Raw genomic sequence first — 23,155 nt, 5'->3', positions numbered from 1 at the left:
CTCTCTCTCTCTCTCTCTCTCTCTCTCTCTCTCTCGCTTTCAGAATTCGGAACGGCGTGCTCATTTCCTGTCGAGCGCGAGACGTCACGCGGAAACAAATCGCGTGGAAATTCCGTGCGCGTGGCGATGGAGAAAGAGAGTTCATGATCCGTGGCGGCATCGCTCGCTCGACTCGAATGGTCGTACGTCAAAATTGTCTACCTGCTCGTCCGAGCGAGTAGAGTCGCCGCGAGTCGATCGTGGCGTCTTCGGGAGCACCTGGATTCGCGAGAGAGAGAGAGAGAGAGAGAGAGAGATAGAGATAGAAAGAAACGCGCGGTGATCACGTCCGGCAAGATCGCGATCTATCGTGACGACAGGAACAACAACGACGATGTCGCCGTCGTCGTTGCGGCGTCATCGTCGTCATTGTCATTGTCGCAGCGAATATCAATGGCTAGATGTAAAATTAAATTCCATATTCTCGATCTCGTCAATCCTCCCCGCAGGATCGTCACTACGTCGATCGTCAACAGACGGAAAATGTAGGCACGCTCTCCCGTCGCCGTCGTGGCTCCTCGCTTTTTTTTTCCCCCCTTTTTTTTCCAAACGCCACGGTTCGCCAGACCAACCTCGCGATTCTGACGCGCGCGGCTTACGCAACATAACCTAATAATCGGTCCGCGAACGGCGATCAGCGACGACTCCCGAGATTTCCGCTGCGTAACGCGTAGACGTGTATTTCCGTCGGCGCCGCCGAGTGCGTCCGCCTAACTCAATTACGAGAACGTGTGCCGTGACGCGTCGGACTCGGCGGCGGCGTCGTCGGTATACTGGCAAATCATATGTTACGACGAGGCGTTTGTTGTTCTAGAGAATCCATCCTCTTCTTCCGTTCTATTTCTCTCGATCACTACCGTTGGTGCTGTTTAGGCGTTGACAGCTCCGCTTGGCGTTACGCTCGGTGTCATGTACGTATGATCCAGCAAGGCTGTGACATAATTGATGCTCTTAAATTTGCTCTTCGGGAAACGAGCTCGTGAGTTCGACCGTATTAGAGACTAGAAGCTATTGTAATCTCAAATTTATACATATATAAATTGAGTATGTGCATCATACATGTATGATTGTAGTGGTCTTCTGAGTAAGCATCTTTTTGTTACATAAATCTCGACGATGATTATGTTATGAGAGGACTCTTGATTTTGTAGATCTCTGGTATTTGTAACAAGGGTATGAGGAACGATCTGTGCTACGCCAATTGCGTTGAAAGACTACCAGGTGCGAGCTAACTTGGTTTCAGCTATGGAAAATCAAGGTTATCACCACCAGGCTGTCTCAACTCATCAATCTTTCTGGAAGAAAAACACACGGGCTGTACCAGGAAGGTATGTATTCCTCTTTGCTTTGTTGCAAGCTTTCTTGTTGACTTGAAAATTTTTTCAAAGGCCAAGCCTGAAACAAGATGTTAGGCATGGCAAGTTCAATTCCACGACGATTGGATCTGGCAATCTGACTAGCACTGCTAACAGCAGTAGCAGCATAGGTGGAAGTGGAGGTTCCACTTCCTTTCAGGACTTTCAGGAAAGTGTGGACGACGCATGGGATTCGGGAGATGATGAATTCTGTACAGTCTCGGATGTGAAAATATCAAAGAGGGTTAGCCACTCAGCAGCTCTCAGCGTCATCAACAGTCATAGATCTGGCAATAAGTGTTTACAGCTATCTCAAACAAATGCTAAGGTGACTCAACAAGAAATTATACCAGAAGGGAAAAAAGTGGAGGCCCTTCAAAGGCTGGCAGTGCAGCCATTACATTTGCGTAACGTGAATTTGCACTCACAAGTGATTAATAGCCAGCATCCCAATGAAGATACGGATTTGAAACACAGTGTGTCTCCTCAGCACAAGCCGACACAGTTTCCCGGTAGACCACAGCCTTTGAGGCAAGCTAATGCTCCGAATAAATTTTTTATACCCTCGAAGGAGCAGGGTATGTGTTACGTGTGATATTATAACAATAATCTTTAAGACATACCACTTAAGAAATGTTTATATAAATCTGTTTAGATGGCGAAAGTAAAGTGGATAAATTTCAATTACTTTTGGAAGCATCCGTACTAAATTTAGATGAATTGCGGCAGCTATCATGGTCGGGTGTACCTGCCAAATTGCGTTCCGTCACTTGGCGGTTGTTGTCTGTAAGTAATGAAGGTAAACGCACCGTATTATCGATAGAACGCCGCCATGAAACATTAAGTGTTTGCATTCATGACATTGTAGGAGTATTTGCCAGCCAATCTGGAACGTAGACAACTTGCATTGGAACGCAAACGACTGGACTATTGGAACTTGGTGAAGCAATATTACGACGTCGAACGGGACGAGGGCTTTCAGGACACGTATCGCCAAATTCATATCGATATTCCTAGAATGTCGCCGCTTATCTCGCTATTCCAGCAGACAACAGTGCAATTGATATTTGAAAGAATATTATATATTTGGGCGATCAGGCATCCGGCGTCTGGTTATGTTCAGGTATTTAGCACAGAACTGTGTTTTATTTATCAGTGATGAATTAATATTCATATATTTTCGATATTGCAGGGTATGAATGATCTTGTGACACCTTTTTTCTTGGTCTTTCTACAAGAGGCGGTGCCGATCCAGGCCTGGCAAGATCTGGAAAATTATGACGTCGCGTCATTATCAAAAGAGCAGCGCGACATTATTGAGGCGGATAGCTTTTGGTGCCTATCAAAATTCTTAGACGGTATACAAGATAACTATATATTTGCTCAATTGGGAATCCAACATAAAGTGAACCAATTGAAGGAGTTGATACAGAGAATTGATGGTAAATATTTAATTATTAGCTTATTCAAAATGTTTGTTTTTTTTCTTTTTTTCTTTAATCCTTATCATATCATTTCCAGCGCCATTGCATCAACATTTGCATCAGCATGGAGTGGATTATCTACAATTTTCCTTTCGATGGATGAACAACCTGTTAACAAGGGAAATCCCGCTTCATTGCACCATCCGATTGTGGGACACATATTTGGCAGAATCCGACAGATTTGCTTCGTTTCAACTTTATGTATGCGCGGCCTTCCTTCTCCGTTGGAGGCGACACTTACTCTTGCAACCTGATTTTCAAGTAATTTACCTAGCAGTTCTGTGTTATAACCTTATAGATCAAGCTTAAATAATTATCATTCTTTAATTATTACAGGGGCTGATGTTAATGCTACAAAACCTGCCCACGCAAAATTGGACAGATTCGGAAATAGGCGTGTTGGTGGCTGAGGCGTACAAATTAAAATTCACGTTTGCCGACGCACCGAATCACCTGCAAGCTCACGACACGACGACCAGGTGACCACTTTTTGACGGATTGGGTTAATGTTATTAATAGTGGCCAAACCGAGATGCCAAGCGATTATCATCTTATCGCCGGATCTCCTCTTCCGTCTCACTGTCACTATGTACAATGTGACGTTCTTATCATGGCCATACTGAAAGTTTTCAAAACACGCAGTCTCCTACATTTCGTTCCCGCGTCGACTATTAAGTTTCCTCGATTATTTTACACGTTATAGAGTTTATCCTTTTGTTACATTGAAGGACTTTGCAGAAGGAGATATTTAGATATACTCGCCATATTGCGCTCCAAAATAAAATGTAAATGCGATTCAAGACGCGAAGAATGTAACGCGAATCAATTGCCATTTCCCGGTTTGCATTAAATTTTTATATATATATATAATAAGTCACATTATATACAAATAATATATATATATATATATATAGAGACAGGAAAGTTTTATATATCAAACCTGTGTTGTGCTTTTGCATGGTAATTATGCCATTTTTACCAGCCTTACATATATTCCTGTTCATATCCCATCAATGATCATGAATTTAGTTTTAAATTAACAATTACGCCTTAATGTTTAATACTCGAATGATATTCTATTTTACTTTATAATGTAATTATACAATTTATTTTGATATATTTTAGATATTAAAATATTCGCCGTATACATATCACGAATATATTTTGTAATTGTGATTTATGAAAGAATTGCGGAAATGAATCATAATAGAAATAATCGTAAAATATGAGTTGTAGAATTCTATTTGGCACCAGACTTCCAATCGTCATTTGAAAATAATCCACATAAATCTATGCAAATTCATATTTTCTATACGCTTTTATCGGATATTCTTAATATGAGCTAAATGCTCCAATTTCTTGCACAACAAATCTTAGATTGGAAAGAGAGGTAGGTATTATTATCAATAAGATATGACTAAAAATAAATATCAGCGAATTATCTAACATTATTTAGTTGTGGTATTTCCTTAATTATGTTTCAGTCGTCTTCTATATCTATTTGGCCGTAATCTATATCGTCCAACGGTGGCATCATCGAGAGAGACTCGTTGAGATTAAAGGTTTCCTGCAACGTAACCAGTTACTCAATTAGATATGTTCAAGTATCTGCATAATATCTCAAAGATGTTTTATAGATTTTTTATCTTTTTTATCTTTCTGATAGATTTTATATGATACGTACACTCACGTAATCCACGTGTACAGCTGTCGGGTATACACACGGCGTACATTCCATCTTCGTGACGCCGTTATTATTAGCGGTGCATTCGCAAAACTGACATTTGTTCGGTTCGGCTGTGAGAGTAATCCTCTTTGCGAAGACGCTCGCGAATTTTTTGATCGAGGCCGCCTTCTCGAGACGTAGCTTTTCACCGCTGAATATCGTACCGTTAGTCTCCAGGGATAGCGGTATGCAGTAGCCTAAAATAGTCTTGGAAAGTTTGACCTGCCTTCTCAGGTCTACGTCGCCGATAAGCATTCGAGAATCTTTTTTCGTATACGACTTGGCCGCGTCTAAGCCATAGAAAATTTTGCTGATCTTTTCCTTCTCAAATTCGAAGTCGCCATCCATTAATATGTGCAGAGTAATGTCACGCTCCAACAATATTTGATGTAACACGGAGTATTCCAGCTGAGATAAAAAAAATTAGAAGACAAGTTTTATGCAAGAATTCAAAAATGATTTAAACCTCATAAAATTTAGAAATTGAGATTACCGTTTGATTCTCCGATTCGCAATGCGAGCACGGCATCAATATGAAGGTCTTTGACACGCCGGCCCTGAAGACAAGCTGCGAGGCGAAACCAATCGCGGCGAAGATATCCCGACTACCGTCGCCGTTCGGCACGTAATCGAAATAATCGACAAAACGTGCCACGTTCTTTGTGAAGATCTGCCCGTCAAGGATAATACTCCTGGGTTTGTCATGCACTCCGTCGCCACCGAATACCACCAAGGACCATCGATTGCCCGTGAGACCTTGATCGTTCAATTCCTTACTGAGCTGCGTGATCAGCAATTCCATGCTACTGTTCAGCTTCATGTCGCAATTGCAATTTTTCGCCTCGACGATGAACACTATGTCGGCCGATCGCGGCACTTTGTCGCCCTCCAGCCGTTTGAAACGACCCTCGGCCACTTGACTGTCATCCATCATGGTACACGTGGTGCACCGGTCAGGTATCCGCAGATGAGTGTCACCAAACATGCACATCTGCATGTACGACATCGCCACCGTGCACACTTCGGCCTCGGTAAGACTATTCAGACACATATCCGCATATTCGGTTGGACTGACCACGCCAAAACAGGCACCGAACTCCGAGCTCTTATTCACGAATAGCTCCTCGCAGAACGTAAGTAACGTGATGTCTTCCTGCTGAATTCTGCTGGCGTGATTCTCCATGTCGGTGCAATCCTCGATGCACCAACTATGGGCAAGGCTGCCAGTGTCCTTTAGATATAACTTGTTTGAACCAAGAATATCATCAAACTGCTCGTTGTTCATTGTGCCGAGGAGACCGGCTGTCTTCCCATAATACCAGCCTGATAATTCCAAGGTGCACAGGTTGAATTTGAGATTACATTGCAATCGGAATTGATTGTGCTTGCGTTCTACCGTCACCACGTTCTCCACTTGATAGACGTATGTGTCGTTGTCTAATTCAATTGGCAATTGCAGATTGCTCGTGATATCTGCTGATTTCTGGGAGATAAGCTTCATCGTCTAAATAAATAACATATTTAATATAATTAGCATTAATTATTTTGTGACGTTATGAAAATTGACGATTAAAATCCAGCGATGTAGATTTTATGGATTTCTTACCTTATTTTTCTTATTTTTATTTTTTATGTATTATGCAAACTATTTCAAAAATAAAATCAAATTATTTTTTAAAATCTTATTATACGTTTACTTTCTTGTTTTTTCTTTAAAAAATAAAACATATCTTTTAAAAATAATTTCTTTTAAAACATATCTTTTTAAAAATAATATAATGTAGCCATAAATATAATTCTACTAACATCATTGAAGAGATCCAACTCGATGGCATTACTTCCAATCAGTACTATAATCTTATGCGTAATTTCCTCGGATTGTCGATCATATTTCACGAGAATTGCAAAAGTGTCGCGTACGAAATCCTTCGCTAACAAATAAGTATAATTTCCCGCAAAATCAAAATAACGTCCATCAAAGGTAACGTAGTATTGGGAGCCGATAATCATGGCTTGCGCTAAAATAATACAAATTGCTTGTTGAGAAAAGAGAAGTCAACTTTAAATTTACTTGATAAAAATTCAATTAAAATATTAAATTAAAGTCAAATATTGTTACTTTCGAGACAGACCTTTGAACGGCGGTAACCAGTTTGGTAACTCCGAATACGGTTTGTACTGATAGTAAAGACTCCAGAAGGTAGTGTTCGAGGTGACGAAGTACGTTTTGACGTCCAATATGGCTTTGATTTCCGGTATCTCATGGAACTCTGGCGTCTGATTAAAGGCATGCCAAGACATGGGTAACTTCTGCTCTAGACACATCAGACCCTCATTAGGATCAAAGATGAACATGGTTTTGGCCTCTCTGTAACGACTCTCAGCTTGCAGCGCCGTCTGACTAATATCCATCATCTTGTTGTGCACCAACCGGATGAAACTCTCTATCTTGTACTTGACCTCGAAATATTCGCAGAAGTAGCTAATTCTGTCATAGAGTTGCTCAAGCTTCTCCATGGTATAGTTGACTGACGGTAACTTCCGAAGCTCCTTCAGTTCCAACACGATCTCCTCGATGACGTCCTTTAGCTCCTTGCCAAACGGCACAAAAGCGAAATAACGCTCCTTCACGAATTGTATTACCACACCCGAATATTTGTACACGTTAGTCACTATATCGTTCGCCTTGATATCGCGATAGACCTTGTCGATGTCGTGAGTGAAGTTTGTGAAGCGGTCGAAATACGGCGACGTAATGATTTCCTTTTTACGATCGTACAAGAAGTCCAGCATCTCCTTGCTTGCCTTCCAGACAAGCGTCTCAACATAATGAACGAAGCGAATGAACAAAGGTTCCATTAGTTTCAAGAACTGATACCACTGTTCCGAGATGGACGAGAAAATTGTGTCCCAGAGATTCTCCATGTATTTGATGAAAGACACGTGTAGATCTTTGATGAATATATCGTATTTCTCGATTAGCTTCTCGATTATATTCGCCATCTGCGACAACGAGTCGCCTCTTAGCACAGCGGCCGTAATCTCGGATACCTTGTTATAGGCATTCTTCATGGTTTCGATCAGCCAGAGTAATGAATTTCGCAAAGCCTCGCCCGACTCGCCCATTTTTTCCCAGATCTCATTCAGAATATTAGGAAGAGATTCAATGTGGCTTCGTAGAGATAATTTATCGATGACATATATAAAGATACCACAAATATCTTTTATGTAAAAGTCATTCGTGTTATAGGAACTATTCAAATATAGTTTGAGATCTTCAAAATCACGTTCAAGAATTTTCAAATCACTGAAAAGAAAAGAAAGGAAATATATACTGTATATTATATATTCTCATTTATATCATATATAATATAATATTAAATAATATCAGTAATTATTTAATGTTTTATTGTCTTTACTATATTTAATAATAAATAAAATTATATAAATATATTGATATCATTTGTTTTATATTTAATATTTTAGTAACATTTTTGTCTGATATTATTAATATTATTTATATTCAAAATAGATTTTTATTACTTCCAATCTTCGAGGAATCCTGCGACATCTTCCTGAGCATTTTCCCATACATCCGAGATAACAATTCCTACTTCGCTTTTTATATAATGCTTCCAATAATCGATGTCTTTGTCTATGCTTTCGCACATTTCGTTGAAAGTCATTTTCACAATGGTCTATAAGCACAATATCACAATATGTGAGATAATTATTATTAATTATATCGAAATTACATTACGTAAATGTTTTTCAATAGATATATCATACAATAATATCGCTTTTAAGTTCAGGCCGCCATCGCAAAGTTGAAGTAATGAGTCTCGAATGATTTAATTTCAAATAGAAAGAAACGTCCGAAATCGTCAAATCATCTTCGTAAGTTCTCCAAATGTTAAACATAGCATTTCGAGCGTCCGGTATGTTGCCATACATTCTTAAGCTTACTATCGCATCTACAAAACAGAAAATATTAAAAATGAAAAAAATTATAAAAAACAAAAGAGTCAAGTAAAGAGAAGTTAAAAAAAGTCAAATAAAATGACTAAAGAAAAAAAAATTTTTTTCAATTTTATTTATAAAGTAATTTGCCATATGAAAAATAGAAATAAGAGAAATTTCACCGAGTTTATTTTCACAATTTTAAATTAAAAATTCAACAATATATTACTAATTCTCTTAAAAATTTTTTTATTTATGATACCTACCGGGAGTATAATTCACCGTCATCCAAATGAGTTTCTCATCCGGGTCCAAGAAGAAAACGCCAGTGGCATTAAGTTCCGGCGTATTGATAGCGCTACCGTTTATTATATATTGAGAAGACGTAGGATAATAGCCGATCGCGAAATGCTTGACAGCGTCATTGTTCACTCGTCGATAGATTATTTCCCTCAATGTTCGATCAATCCGACCGATTAGTTCCCCAGTTTCACTGGTTATGTAACCGCGTGTATATCGAGCGTGATTCACCGTTTCGAGCAGCACGAGTCCTCGTCTATGAGCGAATCCTTCGACATCGAGATCTAATTTGGTACTGATATGCTTGCCGGCTATCTTGTAAAAGAACTTCCTGTTCGATTCGTCGCTTTCGTCCCTCAACAATGCGGACAACGTCAACAGTTTGTCCTCATTCTTGGAATAATCCGCGGCGAAGGCGACATTCAGCAGATCTCTGCGGTCTTTCTTCATTAAAATACCTTTCAGCGTGACGTTCTTTTCAAAAGTTGGATGATGGAAACTCAGCACAGCCTGCTGTTCACTCTCCATCGACGTATCAGTGATGTTCGTCCAGTCAAAGGACGCACCGATGCTTCTTGACTTCTCGTCGTCACGTTTCCATTGTAAATTTACCTCGGAATTTACTTCGTCGCTAGTGATCTTGTAGGAACCGCCCAGAGTAAAGTTCCGTCGTGGATATGACAGGCTGAGAATGAGGAACTGATTATCCATGTCATCCGTAGTCTTGTTCAGGATATTTACATGATAAGACACCCAAACATCCTCAGTCAAACTTAACCAGGTATTCTGATCAAATTCACCGGATAGAACCTGATAGTCTGTCTTCAGTTGGATCGTCTTGTTCAAATGCATCGCTTTCAGGTGGATGTTCTGGCCAGTGTGAGTGGTCCGGATTCTGGACTCGCCGGCAATGTTAAATGCCGAGCTGTTGTCCAGTCGGTAGACGTTCACCTGCTTGAACTCAACAGTGGGGTAATTGGTACCCTCGTTCCCACCGCTGTACTCAAATTGGTTCACGTAAATAATGCCTATGGGTTTGTAGATGTTCTCTACCGTAATCTGAATGCGATCTTTCTCGAAACCGGCTCGGGATTCACTTTTTGAATTGTACTGAGCGTCCAGCACTTTTTGTTCGTTATAAATCAAGGTGGAATGACCAGTAGTGACTTGCGGACGTTTTTTGTAACCGTAGCTTAGATGACCGACGTGACGAGTACTCAGAGGGACTTCTACATGCAAGATACCACCCAAATTCGAATCCAGTCGTTCGCTGTGATAATTGTAATCCGAATTCAATAAAGCCGTATTGTTAGGCCAGAAGAACTCGACAAATCTTTTATTTTGTTTCCTGTATATATAAAAAAAATTTTTTTAATTAAAAAGATGAAAAGAATATTCTTAAGATTCACGAATATTTCTTTTATATCTTAGAACTTTGATTTTCAGTCTTGTTTTTAGTCTTAAAATTATTTTTGTCTACCAAATAATTCTTGATAATATTAATTAATATTAATGGACAAATTTTGATTTTTAGAACATTATACGCTAAAATTAATTCTTTTCTTTTGTCTCATAGTAAATTTACTTACAAAGTGGTAAGCACAACAAAATTACATCCAACATATGACAATTGTTGTATCGATATCGAAGCGTTAAAAGTTCCATTAACGTTAATCAGACTTTCGTAAGTTATCTTTCCAGTTCCGATCTGTCGTCTTGAAGGATAAAAGAGATCGGCTTGCATATTGATCAAATTTCGTTCATTGATCTCGGTGTCATAATTGAAGAGAAGAACGACCGTTTCTTCTTCCATGAATAACGGTGTGAACAAAGAATATTTGAATTTGATTTCGCTGTTGTCAAAGGTGATGTTGAAGAGATTGTTGAGAGAGTGTATAGACAGCAATCCCCAAGTCAGTCGCAAATGCCCGTTAATATCGCGTCTAATCATTTGAATCTAAAATTTTCATGTCAATTACCTGTTCATTTATACTGCCATGCGGATTAAGTTCATTGCTTATTAAATATTAAAATATCAAAGAGATACAAACCGATCCGTCTGAAGCGTAATTGCTCTTTGCTCGGACAGCATTGTAACCTACCACATAAGAGATATTCTGCTTCTCTTTGTTATGATAGCTGATTAGAAATCGATGATCGTCGTTGTTCGGAGGTGGTAACTTTACGACAAACACCGCATCAATGTTGTCCTGATTACGAAAACCGATGGTCGCGTTCGTCTCGAATTGCCATGCCTTTCGATCGATGTTCAAATTGAAACCCATGTCCATGTTTCTGTATAACTCGCCGGGATTCTTGAAGAATACATGAGTTACCACTTCCTTTTTGCCCAGATCTGTAATGTCATATCCCGTAGTCAATCCCACAAACATATCCTCCATGATCAGCTTCCATTTTGTAGCTCCGTGACATTGATCGTTGTTCAATCGATGATCCAGTAGAATATCGCCTTTTTTGTCGGTCAGCATCATGTTGCCTTTCACTGTCAGGATCCTGCTATCGTTCCAGGGTGTCTCGACGTGAATATATAAAGTGGTGTTGCCATCCATCTGCACGTTCATAAAGGTGTTCAGGTAATAGATATCCATCTCGTTAATCTTTTGGATATTCATGTGACCTTTCACATTCCAATTCAAATTATTGAGCACGTTCGTGTCGATGGTACCATTGAATGATCCACCGTCGACATCCAGTAGGAAACCGTATTCTTTCATCTTGAATCTCAGGATAATTTGATCAGTATTTGCAGTTTTCGGCTCGGCCTTCACGTCAAGAGAGGCAATAGTATTTTTATGTATGAAGATAACAGAACTGACATCGTAAGACTTCGCTAGCAGCTCATTCTTCAGTTCTCCCCTGACATCGTACAGTGATTCGTTAATCTGTCTTAAGTCACCATGAAATTGGAAATGAGGTTTCTCTGACAGTGGTGTATGCAAATCAGCGTCGATCATGCCATTGCTCAAATTTCCAGTTAATTGATATTTTTGGTTGCCAAGATGTGTTACATGCATGTTTAACTTAGCCGTATTGTTCACGTGAATCGCATTGCTATAAAGGAAATCAGTTTCCAATGATTCTAAAGCTTTTATCCAGCTTCTCAGCTTCGCGGAAGCTTTCACGAGGTGCTCATCTGTTTGCCAGGCCGATTCAAAGGATATCTAAAAGTAACGATTGGGTTCAATTTAATTAATAATACTCTCTGTAAAACTCAAATCAATTACAAGATAAGAAAAAATTATCACGTTTCCATTTTAATCAAATTACAAATTATAAATAAATTGATATATTACATATTTTGATACAGGCTCTTCCATCTTCGCCTTGAACATAATTTGCTTTTTACTTCCGGTAAAATCTTTCTTTGCGGCGATCATGGTTTGTGGTATTTTTATTATGGGTGAATCGATCGCACCCGAAACCATTATATCCGTCAAAGTTTTTTCTAGCTATAAAACGATAGAATGTTTTACTTAATTTCTGCAAATAATTATCATTCAAACATTTGAAAAATCGTGCGAGACTCACTTGTACATTTCCGGATAGATTCAAAATCAATTGGTTTCCACGAATCGTGATTGTACCCTTATATAAATTGCCTTGCATCTCTATGATCGCATTAGTATGGAAGACTTTGATAGATTCTAAAGGTGTTTTTAGATTGAATGTTACCAAATACGTTTTTCGCTTATTATTGATTCGATACGTATAATTGCCATGAAATCCAGTCTGCATAATAATAAAATATTATCTCATAAATTTTTTTTTTTCATTTTATCAAATTGATCCATCCAATTATAAGAATATTAAATAATAATAATTAAAAATATTACCTCAAACCATGTAGTATTTTTTCTGATGTTTACATTCATCTCCGTAATATAAGAGAGATTTTCCATATCAACAAGAAACGCTGAAAAGGATGTTATTTCTCTAATACTGTTAAATGGCAAATCAATATGTAGATCATTTTTTATATTAAAAACATCCTCCATAGTAAAACTGTCCTCTATAATGATCTTTTTGGATAACAATTGCATTATGCCTAGTATTTTATAAGTATAATCTTCCGTATCGATATCCAACTCTGCCAATATATCTGAGATTATAGCAAGCCAGAGCTACACATAAACAAAATGTTTCAATGCATTAAATTAATATTTGTGCATACATATTTATTACAAAAATAAACATATTTATTTTCCGAATTTACATTAATTTCCTTTGACTCGAATAATATTGGAATTTTTAATTAATATTTTTTATGAATTAAATTTCAAACTTTAATTACATTTTTGTAAATTAAGTTTCTATTTCTGAATCATGGTTATTTAATTACCCGTAATTCCCCTCGCCAATAGAGACCATCGTCCTCTTCCTCCGATTCTTCCTCTTCTACAAACTCAGAATCCTCCATGGATGTTAGGCCTGGTTTTAGCGGAATCTTAATAGGCAGCGGTTTCGGTCCAAACTTGACCTTAACGCCAAGCTTATTATTCGCCAGTCTCACCGAAAACTCGGTATCTACTCGTTCCAGCTTATTCTTGGAGAACGTTACAATCAGTTTTGTAATCACGCCGCACTCTTGCAAACCCTCGAGAGGTGTGAATACTATGTAACTATAATCAAACTCAGTGATTTTGTGATAATGCCAAGTACCAATGAACCCCGCCGTGATATTATTATAGCCGATCCTGAAGTCGGCTTCACGTCTATTCAGTTTGGCCACCAACAACGCTTTTTGCAGCACGTCGATGGGCGTCGCTATCATGAACTTGACGTTGAAGTCATAAGCGGCAGTAAATATTTGGAACAATCCTTCAATGCCTAGAGGACCGCTTGGTGTGATGATTTCTGCTACCACATGATGGTTACTCTCCGACAGGCCGAATCTACCGCGTACAAAGGCAAACTTTTCCAGTGGCGTGGTGATGTTAAACTCCACCTTGGACTCCTTCCATCGTACAAGATTACCGATTAATTGACCAGTATATTTGCGTTTATCCAAATCGAGATTAGCAGCGCCAAAGAATTTCCAGTTGGTCATAAGACGCAACTGGCACTTAAGCTCGCTCTTTCGATAACTTGTTAGAGGCGAATACAAATGCAGGTTGCCGGTCAGATTGAACACGTCGTCCGATTGTTTGTCTAGATGCCAGACACTACGCGCGTCGATCGTCTTGTCGGGATTGTACTTAATCAACATACGCGTATCTGCCGTCTGCGAGCGTAACATCTTGTGGGTCATATTTACGGTCATCCATGAATTGGAATGGATGGTGCTGATCAGGCCGCAATTCGCCGTCCACTCCTTCAAATCCTCTTGTTCGCTCGCACTAGCATACAATTCTGCTATTATGTACTGAGAGTCCTTCCAGTGAGCGTTGCTACTGATTGAGATTTTGTCTGGTAGTTGTAAATATCTGCGAGCAAAAATGAAAATGAAATTTTTTTACTAACTTAATTTAATTGTTATTAAATATTGCATAAAATAATTCATATAACAAACTTACTTCGCGTTCAAAGCGGTTTTCTTCCAGTTTTCAAAAGGCGTCAGTAATTGCGATTCCAATTTGATAGACATTATTTCCGGTTGCACGGCGTAGTCCGCACCAATCGATGCCTTGATAGCGTTTTCTAGATCCCAGTTCAAATTAATATCCAACAGATAACTATGCGGACTACGTATAATCAGATCGCAAGAGCCAGTTACTAGTCGACCGGGATAGGTCAGCATTATCATCGCGTTTCGCTTGATTCCAGGGGAAGTTTTGTCCATCAAGTACATTCTGCTTAATTGCAACATCGTGCCCAGCTTCAAGGCAGGATCTCTGTTAGCATCCCACTTGACTTCTGCCGCAAATTCCTGTAGATTTTCCTCGTTGATGCCGCTCAAAGTCAGATGCACGTCCCGCCATTTGTCCAGATGTAGTTCCACCCGAATCTCTCGCGTGACATCGACGTTCGTCATCGCCGAGTACACGTTGCCACGATACCTTGCTTCCACATAGGACATCAGATTGGTCGCCGAGAGCGCCGTGTGATTCAGCACAAGAGCGTACTTATCGAAGTCTTGCTGCTCGCCGTACAGATTGATTCTGATATCGCTATGATTTTGATACAATTGGCAATTGAGTAGAATCGGACTGACAAAGCTCGGCGACTTGAAGATCATTTTCAGATGATGATTAACGATGACGGCCAACGACCGATCGGAATAAGCACCGCGAGCGGTCATATTGTGACCGCTGAACCACGTGCCGGAGAACTCAAGCTCGTACTCGTTTCGCGAACGCTCGTTAATACGCGCGTTAATCAGCATCGAGTTAAAGTTCGGGATTGTCAGATTCGTATGACCTTCCATAGAAAATAGCAAACCGCGTGGTATTATGATGTTGACGACTAGACTAATCTCTTTACCTGTAAATATAAGATCTCTTTAATTTCTTTTATATCAAATGAATTTTATCCACTTGTGTAAATATAATCGCAAACTTTGCAGCTTGCATACCTGGTGCATATCCTATAAGCAGACTAGTTTTCGTTTCGGCGCCAAGAACATAATGATTGACTCCCACTTTGATGTCCAAGTTCTGAATGGGTTTGGTGACAGCTACCAAGGCGCTCACCTTTGTGCCTTGATTCTGAAAGTACATCTTCGAGTAGGAAATGATGAGTTGCGCCGTAAGTTTGTGCCTGTCATCCTTGAGATGCGGGTTGGAGTTCATTTCAGCGTGAAGCTCCAAGTGGCCGAGAGCTCGCTGGTACCAGGCGCTTATTACAGCGTTCAATTGCGGATAGGCAGTGGAATGCAATTTCACTTCGGCAGCTTTGTGCGTAAGCGTCTTCGATGATCGATTGGACAACGAAACTTCTACGTGGAGTGTCTCCTTTCTCCGCATATGTTGCAATTGATATTCCATTTGAAAGTCACCAGCCAGGCTGATATTCCGCCTGACGATGTAGCCAACCAGCTTGCTCCAGACTCTTTTCGTTTGAAAAGTTAGATCTATATCAAACTGAGAGACGTTGTTCTTCTGCGCATTTCTAACGACACCTGGCGATGCAAATTTCTTTTTATCTCTCTACATATTTTATCTCTCTACATATTTTGCTACAATTACATATATTGTATTATTATAATAATGAAATAAATAAAAATTAAAGTTTCAAAATTTAAAGAAAAATCAAATAAAAAATATTATGATTAATTAAAATCTTCAAAGATTAAAGAAAATTTAGATTTTGTAATTTGTAAAAGATTTTGTAAAAGAAGTATTCGAAAGAAAATTAACTGAGTATAAAATTGACAATTTCTTGATTATTATAGAAATGTGCACGATAAAGTACCTGAAAGAGCTGCGATGCGTTCACTGTTAATATCTAAATGAGCTATAGGATGATAAGTATAGCCGTGATTAAATTTTTTTCTTGTGTAACCCAGACTGGCATCTAAGTGCTTTGTACCATTGATATCAAAACCGATGTCTATAGAAGTCTCATCTTCAGAACGTTTATATGTACCTGAAAGCATATAGACATTAATATCTTAACTACTATTTGAAAAAACTAGAATATGCATTTATGAAAGACTAACCTTTAGCGATCAGAGAATTACCAGCCGAATGAAATAGAGCAATAATATCATGATTTATAATGTCAAAAGTGACAATAGCGCTTATCTCTCTGTTCACTTGCGAGTCAGGTGTGTCGAACATCAGCTTGAACTTGTTAAATTCCTGAACAGAAAATTAAAAGAAGCCTTGAAAAATATGTTATTAATTTGAAGAATCGAATTTGAAATATCATCATTTGATTATCGCAGTTATTATCAAAAATAAAGAAATTATATAAAATAACACAAAACAATTACAAAATTATTAAACGATTATATATAGCTATAATTATACCTGAGTCTTATTCCAGCTATATTCCAACACATAATTCTTAGCGGTTGGATCGGCTTTAATCAAAGAAATTTTGAAGAGTGTGAGACCATTTAGAATGAAGTAAGGTGCATTGAGATCCTTGGTCACATTTGTAAATTGATAGTCTGTGCACATTTTTAAGCCTATCAGTCTATCCAAGGCGGTCCAACTGCAGGTGGTGTTACTGATGATATTCTTGGGCATAACTGCAAGATGCGAGACCTCTTGATTTTGACCGGCTACCAGGACACCCAGTGATTTCTCCTCGATCACGGCACCATTGGTTTTAATCAGAGCAACGTCCGAGACTAACGAAAATATCTCAATCTTGCGATTCGGCAAACCTAGACTCACGCGCACTAAACGAGTATCGTTTATGTTCAGATGAAGCTGCATACTTCCGGAAGAGTAAAGGTTCGTTTGCAATTTGAGTCCGGCGGATTTGTAAAAAGCATCCACCGTCATTGTGTTCATCATATCAATACTTATACTGTAAAAAAATAAAATAAAAATACTTCAATGCGATATTTTAAAAATTAATTATAGAAAGTATCAAAAGTTAAACAAAAAATTATTCTCCTGAAAAGCAAATACTGTCCTATTTTAAATAAAATATAGATAAGAGATAAAACTTGTTCATTGTAAATATCATAAAGATTGAAAATATTATAAGAAAGAATAAAACATAAAAGAAATATTATTCTAATGCAGAAAAAAACATATCTTCTTGTGCAATAGATACACATATCTAGACATTTTTATTCACATTTTTTATAGATTATAGAATAAAATTTATTCTAGAATAATTTTTATAAATATTAAAGACACAAATAAGCAGAAAAACACACACAAACCTAGAAGCAATATCGGCAGTGAGTTGAAACTCTCTATCAGAAAGTCGATCATCGTTGAGCATCTTTAAAATCTTAAAATAACAAGCCGCGGAACCGGTGGCATCTAAACGGATCGGCAAACCGGAACCCATCGGCAAGACGTAAGAAGAGTCCAAGAACATCCCAGTCTTTTCATAAAGGATCTCCTGTAAAGCTAGAAACTCTTTCATCCTCTGCCAGGGATTGAAATTCATCAGCGCAGTCTTTACTTGCTTATCACCGTCCAGCATCGTGAACATTAACTCGTTTCCAAATATCTTTCACAATGAACAAAACATAATATTATTACAATTAGAATATAGTTTCATTTTTATTATGTTTATTTCCCTATTACCTTATAGCCAAGACTGATTTTCGGGTGATTAAAATTATTGTCGATAACATTAGGCAGCCGTTTCACGCCGTCCCAATAATTTTCGTCTTCTGATGCTGATCTGAATTGCCTGAGGAAGTTCTGGAGGTGATTCGAGAATTGTCCAAATTTGTTACTATAGATGCCATCCGGACCGAAGAGATTCTCCGCGTAATATTCTAGACCCTCCATTCGCGCTGTGATCTCAAATAAATTTACAGATTGCCCGAAGATATCGGTAGTCACATTGAAGGTAAGCGATCGCGGTATGTATGATTTCGGCGAGAAAATCAAATTCGTTTGATAATTCACACCGACGTTGTACTCTTCGGAGAAGAAGGAATTCTCGTAATTACGCGAGAATTTTCTTATGTCGCTATTAAATTTGTTGCCTATGTCTTGATCCGTCAGCAGACTTTGGATCTCTACTCTAGTAGGCGAAGCGGAGTTGTAGAGATTCGTCAAGTGACTCCATACAAAAGAACCGACTAAATATAAAAATAGGGACAAAATTACGAATTAAAAAATGTTACTTTTTATCGTTAAAAGCTAGAAGAAATTAAATTAAATTTTTTTTAGATAGACTTAGTAGTCAAAATTGTTTAAAAAGGAGATAGATCTTAAGAATAAATTTGTCAAGAGACTCAAAAATTTGTTTTTTACTCTAAAATACAAAATATTGAAATAAAAATGTGCAAATAGTAAATATTTAAACTGTTCGATAGCATAATAGACGAAATACAACAAACCTTGATTAACTTCTTCCATTTTGAGAGTATGCTTGATAGTCTTGATAACATTGTAATCGGGGCAACGCATCACCTGTAAGTAAGAGGTGATACGGACTTCCGTGTCTAATGTTGTATTACGGTAATAATTAAGGAAAAATTGGTCCCGGGTTTCTTCGCAAGACGGCAGCCTGCGGTGAGCATCAACAGCAGCAACGCGAACTTCCATTGGTAAAAATCCGCCAGTATTATCTATACATTTCTTCAATTCTTTTCGTAAGCTCTTCGTTTCGAGTCCCATGTTGCCGATCGCTTTCAAAGCTTCCAGTGTCTGCAATTAAATTTATATTTAACTCCTGTACTCTTCTATTTTGATTATCTATTAAGCGTGTATAAAACAAAAATCATTCTTTTTTCAAATTTATATCTCATGTTTTATTTTCTATTTTAATAAAAACAGAGGGGAAAAACCATAAAAAACTTACTTCTTTTACTGAAAGAGGAGTATGAAAACGAGGCTCGCAGCCTTGCGATATTTTCTGTTCGAGATGCGATAGAAGCATGTTGATCTCTATCAGATCGATGCAGTCGGCATTATTTCTACAATATGTATGGATAATGGTGGAGTAGCTAAGGATAAATTGGACATGAGGAATCTGATGCCGAAAGTTCAGCAGCGGCGAAAGAGCCTTGATGGTATCGTGATCCGGTCGCGGAAACAAAGCGAAAGTAATGATCCAATCGTTGCTAATTGCCTGATTGACATATTTCTTGATTATCAAATCCTTCATCACGTTCACTGCGGCATTGCTGTTTAAGTATGATAGAGCCGCAACAATGTGTTTCCTATTAAACAAGAGAAGGTAAATTTTGAGAAAAAAATATTGGAATTATATCAAGCAAGTTGGTCGTAATTATTAGTTTTATTTTCTTAATTATCAATTCTTCGATTTGTATTATCTAAGAAATATTACATGCAAAGCGATCGTTACGTACTTCCCGTTTTTGCAAATGCTATTAGCTCTGCTGAACAACTGCGACAACGAGGTATAATCCAGGAAACGAGCCGAATGGACGAATTTAGTGAATGTCTCGGAGAATCTCTGTTGGAGCTCTTCGACGTTCGCAAGCCTGCACATGGTCTTTAACAAATCCCTGGATGTTCGTAGCTCACCATGCAGGATCTTCATGGTCTTGGCGTGGTCGTATAACAACGTAGTTCTCTTGATACGAGATGTACCTCGCACGAAATTATTCTCGTTTCTCTCCTCGTCATCGTCGCTTTCATCTTCTTCGAACATATGGATAAAATTCGTCTCCTGAATCAGCTGAAGGATCGTCCGGGACTCGGTCTTGGCACCAGCTTTGACACCGTTGGAGAGCGGCTGCAGCATTTGCACCTCATCGCAAACCACTCTCTCGTATACGTTGTGATCGATGGTGATCTCGCAATCACTGCGCGACCTGAATAATCCGTGCTGGCCGTGTTGCTTGCGCGGACTTCTGTAGGGATTCGACTGCACGACGGAGAAGAACTTGGGGCCGTCCCGGCAGTCAGCCAGATACTTGCTCTTCTTTACAATCAGACTGGTCCTCTTGGCTTCAAACAGGCGATAGTGGGTGTCGCAAGTGCCATGAATGTCCATCTCATCGCCACGATGGTCTACGTCGAAGCGCCGCATGCTATTCTGCAGCATCGACAGGACACCTCGCTTGATATTCAGTGCCCAGACTGGTTCATGCCGGTCCGGGCAAAGCTCGTGGATCAGACCATCGTCAAAGGTGAACCTTAATGCATGACGCTCGAGGTTGGCCTTGAATTCGGCGCCAGCATGATCCGGAAATTCGGCGTTGTACGTGCTGCGATCGTGACTGATGCTGGCATTCAAGATCCTCAAAGTACCCTCGCAGGGACTGTTAAAATGCACGGACAAAGTAGCGTCGATGTGCAAAGCCGAATCATTTTTCGAATGACGGGATGATAGCGGATGATAGCCCAAATTCGTGCTCACATCCACAGAATACGTATATACGTAATAAATATCCTCGTGATATTTGAATTTTCTCTCCAATGAAACTGCAAAGGATATCAAATAAATAGTTTTGGATCATTTAGAAAATTATTAATGTATAATTATGCACGATAAAGTCTATTGCGCAATTGCAGATTCTTTGAATTTTTAAATTGTAATTTTTCCATAGAGAAAATATTGGAAAAAATTTCATTATGATTTCATTATTCAACTTTAACATCTTTTTTTATTTTATATATATATATATATATATATATATATATTCTATATATATGTATATATAGAATACTTTTCAATTTCTAAACTTATTTAATAAAAATATATAAGATTATTAAAAAGATACAAGAAAGAATATTATGTATAAGAGATGCAAAATATATATTAAAATTATATTAAAAGATTATTAATTTACTACTTGTTGTGACTAACATTAATAAAAAATATTTATCTACTACCGCATCTATCAATTTGTTTTCTTAATAATTATCATTTCCTTATATTCCGTTATCAGCATACAACCACGCATTTGCGATATACATCGGAGTCCTTCACCTCATAGACGCACGTAGTATGACGTATCTAATTCATGTTTAAATAATAACAAAAGAAATAATAACAAAAAATATATGTATAAATATATCGATTATATATAAAATAAAAAATTATTAAAAAAAACTATTGAAATTATTATAAATTAATTTTTTGTAAACTAATAATTACTTAAAATAGAAAATTTGCTTATACATGCATAGCAATAAGCGTGATAATATCTTTGCGTAAAACGGTCAATTTGCGCAGATTAAAGTACGCAAAATATATGATTTTTCTTTGAGATTAATGATACTCTCGTAAAGAAAAAAACCTAAAAAAGACGATGTTGAAACTGCTAGACTAGCGGAATTCACAGAAGAAAAATATGTTAAAGTCGTTAAAACATCAGTAGTAAATCTTCGTCTCCTTTTTCAATATCATATGAGAGATGAACGACACGCTTCTAGAGAATGTAATCCAAGTCGGTGGAAATACGATACGAGCAGAATGTTGGGCGGGAACATATCCGCTTAAAAAATAATACTTACCCTTACATTTTGTTCGACCGCATGCTGTTGAATCCTTGGTAATCTCTGCGGAAACAAAAAAGTGTAAAAGAAAATATAACGCATGTGTAAAACATCTGGCACATATATTCATTATACCGTGCATTAATTATTACAATTTTATTTTAAAATATGTAGGACGACTGTAATTAAAATGTTCAAATTTATTCGATAAATAAATTCGATTCTATCAAATAATTTTTTTGGTAAAATATTATTCGAGAATACACACACACACACACACACACACACACACACACACACACACAATTTTTTTTCGAGCAATATTTTATATTATACCAAATAAATCTAAATGTCTTAAAAAAAATTGGATCGTTCATTCATGTGAGATATCGTTAATACATTTTCAAGCGTTTCATCTTCAAATCATTAAGCTGCGACATATATTCTTTATTTTCCATTTTGATTTAACGTTATTCAATGCGAACGAAAAGTTCTTGCTTTCTATAATGGAAGTTTGATGAAAGTCTAATGTTAACGTCCCTATATTGTAAAGCGTATCATCGTTCGATTACTCGCAAATGAATGAAACACCGGACGCCGCAATAAATATGTATACACCGCGATACACATACCGGAAATTGTCGATAATTACCTCCTCGTACGGCAGTTACCACGCAGACGAATGCAAGAAGCAGTATCACCTTGATGCTCATGGTTTCCGGGGATCGATCCTCGAAAATTTTCTTCTGGAATTCTCACGGAATCTTCCGGGACCGAGGTGTTTCTATCGTACGGTTTTCATCCCTCGATGCGAAACTGTCAAAACACACCCCTCATTATTTCGCCGAAAAAAAAATCTACTAATACACGAATACTAGCAATTAACAAATATCAACCAAAAAGTCACCACCGGGAGAAGAAACTTTCGCGACAAACGATCTTCACACCGGTCACTGTACTCTTCTTAATCTCTTCCCTCGTTTAGTTTCGCTCGCCGCTTCCGGCACTCGAGAGCTTCATTTAGAGACTTTTCGCGAATAAATCTTAGATCGCACAAAGGTGCATCTGTCACGATGATCTGTCGTCACCGCGACGGCCGAGCTCTTTCTCCGGCGGCGAAAATATCCGCGATAACCACCCGGGTGATAAACCGGAATGTGAATCGACAGTTTGATTAGAGACAAAGATGGAGGTGGAGAGAGAGCGTGCGACGTCCACTGCGTGTGACTAAATAAGTGTTTCCGTTGCTGTCCGACCGACGAGTGGCCGAACGAT

General features: G+C 38.2%; 2 protein-coding genes across 4 annotated transcripts; one reads left to right on the top strand and one right to left on the bottom strand.

The window, feature by feature from the left end:
- Window positions 1–240: 240 nt before the first annotated feature.
- Tbc1d22 (TBC1 domain family member 22) lies at window positions 241–4,102 on the top strand. Of its 3 annotated transcripts, XM_011639014.3 has the most exons (9): window positions 241–524; window positions 854–950; window positions 1,191–1,367; window positions 1,428–1,972; window positions 2,050–2,180; window positions 2,263–2,517; window positions 2,587–2,836; window positions 2,916–3,139; window positions 3,215–4,102. In XM_011639014.3, the coding sequence occupies exons 3-9, from the start codon at window positions 1,285–1,287 to the stop codon at window positions 3,359–3,361; spliced, it is 1,635 nt and encodes a 544-aa protein (XP_011637316.2). In that variant the 5' UTR covers window positions 241–524; window positions 854–950; window positions 1,191–1,284; the 3' UTR covers window positions 3,362–4,102. The 3 variants fall into 3 exon arrangements, with proteins under 3 accessions (XP_011637316.2, XP_011637314.2, XP_011637318.2); XM_011639012.3 differs by lacking the exon at window positions 241–524 and having other exon boundaries at window positions 600–950; XM_011639016.2 differs by lacking the exons at window positions 241–524; window positions 854–950 and adding an exon at window positions 965–1,123.
- Apoltp (Apolipoprotein lipid transfer particle) lies at window positions 3,929–23,155 on the bottom strand. Its single transcript, XM_089085159.1, has 27 exons — window positions 22,777–23,155; window positions 22,533–22,696; window positions 21,899–21,943; window positions 19,783–20,863; window positions 19,272–19,632; window positions 18,808–19,117; window positions 18,041–18,546; window positions 17,668–17,963; window positions 16,796–17,303; window positions 16,483–16,624; window positions 16,236–16,409; window positions 15,397–15,942; window positions 14,399–15,305; window positions 13,225–14,308; window positions 12,719–13,006; window positions 12,414–12,614; window positions 12,179–12,334; window positions 10,916–12,046; window positions 10,454–10,821; window positions 8,831–10,212; window positions 8,394–8,578; window positions 8,148–8,302; window positions 6,737–7,911; window positions 6,411–6,622; window positions 5,098–6,108; window positions 4,563–5,012; window positions 3,929–4,445 (listed from the first exon to the last, which is right to left on the bottom strand). The coding sequence occupies exons 2-27, from the start codon at window positions 22,591–22,593 to the stop codon at window positions 4,359–4,361; spliced, it is 12,822 nt and encodes a 4,273-aa protein (XP_088941285.1). The 5' UTR covers window positions 22,594–22,696; window positions 22,777–23,155; the 3' UTR covers window positions 3,929–4,358.

Source organism: Pogonomyrmex barbatus, unplaced genomic scaffold, assembly GCF_055798465.1.
Source record: "Pogonomyrmex barbatus isolate J1 unplaced genomic scaffold, ASM5579846v1 scaffold1, whole genome shotgun sequence".
Lineage (NCBI taxonomy): Eukaryota > Metazoa > Arthropoda > Insecta > Hymenoptera > Formicidae > Pogonomyrmex > Pogonomyrmex barbatus.
This window is presented reverse-complemented; position numbering and strand designations above follow the sequence as displayed.